The sequence below is a fragment of the Montipora capricornis genome, chromosome 10 (genome assembly GCF_036669925.1).
Source record: "Montipora capricornis isolate CH-2021 chromosome 10, ASM3666992v2, whole genome shotgun sequence".
Lineage (NCBI taxonomy): Eukaryota > Metazoa > Cnidaria > Anthozoa > Scleractinia > Acroporidae > Montipora > Montipora capricornis.
Genome location: NC_090892.1, coordinates 71,174,225 through 71,177,673, shown reverse-complemented (window position 1 = coordinate 71,177,673; position 3,449 = coordinate 71,174,225). Strand labels below are relative to the sequence as shown.

Genomic DNA, 3,449 nt, shown 5'->3' with positions numbered 1-3,449 from the left:
GTGACATTATCTTCCTCTGGTGATTTGTAAATACATTTGAGATCTATTTCAAAACTTATTTTGGACGGTAGTGATACTACAAACGCGAAACAGTGAGCTTGTAATTTATGTTTTGGTTCAGTTGTTTACGAAATACAAAGCGGCTTAGCATGCCACATCTTTCAAATAAGCGTGACAAGTGACAACACAGCGAACAGGGTACCGCCAGGTAAACACAGTCAATCTTAGATTATATCTGCTGTTGTAACTTAGAAGTTAGGAGTCCATGAAAAAAGACAACTCACACAAGATATTAAACGAACATTTTTATTGATTTTAATACTTTTATTTGTCCCCAATAAATTTTTAATTTTTCGACGACAATCGATTATGAAAAAAGCAAAATCGATTGTCGCGTCGCTTGAACTTTTCGATCAACTTTCGATTATAATCGATCATCGGCCCACCACTACCGTGATTCATTCTTGTTTCTTTCTCGTGAGACGGGACCTGGTTTTGTTTTTTCCCTCTGATGTTCGTATACGGTAATCCACTTTGAAACCATCCCATGAAGTTCAACCTCCTAAGAACTGAAACAATTTAGTGGTCTCCGCTGTGGTAGTTTTGCCATATAGACTCACCTTATACTCCGTATCGATTTTTACCAGACGTCTCTCATCTTTGACCCTCCTCAGTCTTGGGTCATAAGCGGAGTGGTGTGTTCATCGTATTAAAAAAGACACAAGTTTTTGAAGGCCATTTCCCTCATAAATGCACTGCAATATACTCTTGAAATTAATGAATATGTTTTGTATATTTTGTAGGTCGCCAAACTAGGGACTCAACTTGAAGCGCAGAAATTAGATTTAATAAAGTATTTAGTGGGTAAGACAAATGATTTTAGCTCGTACTTTATTTAAGCAAAACGGCGAGCTGGTAAACTTTACCCAAGTCCTCTTGGGAAGGCGACTTTAATTTGAGGGAGGGGGGGGGGGGTGGGTGGATGAAGCTGAGGAGAAACGTAGGTGGACTCATCCTCGGAGACCCAGGGGCAGTCAGTCGAGACGCGACGAGAATCGGGACTGGCGTAAAGTTTTCAAGTAAGGCGAGAAGAGCCCTTGGGAACATACCTTTAACGGACGAGTTCCAGAGCGACTTAAATTCTGATTATCTGATTGGGCGGAAATTTCCGCAATTGTCTTTTTCCGCCCAATCAGAGAACCTCATACAATGAAGTCAGATCGTGATTCCTTATATCAAGTGAGAAATGCTACATCAACGGTCGCCATTTTTTTTCTATCGCTCTCCTTGTCTTGTTCCCAGGGGTTCTTCTCGCCTTACATGAAAAACTTTACGCCAGTCCCGATTCTCGTCGCGTCTCGACTGACTGCCACTGGGTCTCCGAGGATGAGGTGGACTGGAGGTAATGGTTGGGATGGAGGGGTTGGGTAGAGTCGAGGTGAAGGGTGGGTGGGTGGGATGGAGAGGAGTAGAGTGGGATTGACGGATGAGGTGTTTTTTATTGGACATAGAGACTATACGAGAAAATCAGAATTTGTTACCTGTTCAAGACCTCATTTAGGACATTCTAAAAGATATTTTTGTTTTTGTAGGAAGTTTACTGTCTTGCCTTACGCTGTTCCTAGCAGTCTGGAGATTTGTCAAGAATTGATTTCTTTAACATCATAATACTATTTAATGGATAAGGCACTGAAAAGTATGAATTTTTTAAAGTCATTGTTTTAGAAGTAGTATATATCTATTAAGACAAAAAGCTATTCAAGGTGAAGTCTTTCAAAACTATCAAAATGATTGTTTCGCATCATTTGCGTCATACGTATCGGACCATTTATCGGAAAAGGGAATCGTATAGTCGTAATAGTAATTTATAATCGTTTCTCGGTAAGAACTGAACTGAATCGTTCATACTGTACCGGAGGAGTTCCTAGTTATCCTTCTTATGAATTTGTCGTAGGGTTAGGTCACCCGTGAGCTTTTGTGTTAGATGCCAAATATATATACTAGTTATGCAACGCTTTCGAGTGGTATACCTGATGTAATATCCCACGAGCCACGTGTGTATATCAAGAAAATACAAGTGGCTCGTGGGATATTCCACGGTATACCACAAGAAAGGGTTGCATAACTATTTTAAACCATGCTAAAGAAAATGCAGTGGCCAGCTAGGTACGATGGGAAGGTTGGTGTGATGCTGTTGAATTCCACTGATCGATGGGAAGGTTCTTTGGAATACTGATGAATATACCAGGGTTTTCGACGGTTTTGTAAAGTGGCGGACATATTTCTGAAAGCACCGGACGTAACAAACGCCTTGCGAGCGCCGAAGAGGCGAGCTACCTAGGACGTTCTGGGGGCATGCCCCGCAGGAAATTTTTAAACTAGAACACTCAGGAACGCTATTTCCACTGTTTCTGGAACCCAAGAATCAGTTTCCCGAGTTCACTCAAATTCTCTTTAAAAAGTAAGTTTAAAAAATTATAAAAACAAAAACTGAAACAAACCCCTCAAATATTGGCCTCAAACGGAAACCCTGATATACACAACTGCTTTCGTGCATTCTGATTGGCTGTATTTCCTATGACATGGTATAAATGACAACTAGACGCTCCGTAAAGCGTACATTGGGTTGCCTGTGGTCATTAAAACGGTCTTTTAAACGTCGTTCAGTTACTCCTATGTACTGTAGAAAACATCTGTTACATTGAATCATGTAATTGATCCCAAAGGTCCTAATATCCGCGAAGAAACGTATTAGATTTCAGTTTATTATTTAGAGTCATTTCCGTTATTTTGACTTCAGGGTGAACTATTTACACAATCGCGAGGTTGAGCGGCCATTTAATTGAAAATCTAAACATCTATGAGATACAAAAAACAGACTTGCGAATTATCGCAAATCACAATGCTGACAAGCACAAAAGCAAAAGAAATGGTTAAATAATTATGAAGTTCGTTACAATCTGAATGTTTTTGGGTTAGAGATATATTGTCACGCAAATGATGTCATTTCATGACACTCAAAATTCGCAAAAAGCGTGAGTTTCATGTAAACAACGTTCGCACTAGCTAGTCGTAGGAATAAATTGGATTAACCAGGAAGTTAAAGAAGTATTGTTGGCTTCCGAAATAAATTTCATCTTACACTACAATGACAAAATCATTTGTCAGAGAAATAAAATTCCTGTCTCCTCGCGTATCACATTTCAACGCACGTATGCAATTTCACCACGATTCCCGCGAAATTTTTCTTCTTTCAAATACGTTGTATTTGGCCAACGCTGTTGCGGTGTCCCTGCCAATGTTCTTCTGTATACGTAACTGTTTTGTTTGTTTATTTGGCGAAGCTAATCAAATAAAAAATATATAATAAAATAATAAAATATTATTTCTCGTCAAGCGTTGCATCTTTTATGTTCAAATAACCGCTAAAAATAAAGATTTTTTAACGA

The 3,449-nt window shown here is 39.2% G+C and overlaps 1 protein-coding gene across 1 annotated transcript in view; it reads left to right on the top strand.

Annotated features, from left to right (window-relative positions):
* LOC138019649 (mitochondrial calcium uniporter regulator 1-like) overlaps positions 1 to 3,146 on the top strand; it is a 14,997-nt gene extending 11,851 nt beyond the window's left edge. Inside the window, exons 9-10 of the mRNA XM_068866506.1 lie at positions 804 to 864; positions 1,593 to 3,146. Of these exons, the coding sequence (XP_068722607.1) occupies positions 804 to 864; positions 1,593 to 1,651 (120 nt within the window). The 3' untranslated portion in view covers positions 1,652 to 3,146. The remainder of the gene's footprint in view (positions 1 to 803; positions 865 to 1,592) is intronic.
* The last annotated feature ends 303 nt before the right edge of the window (positions 3,147 to 3,449 follow it).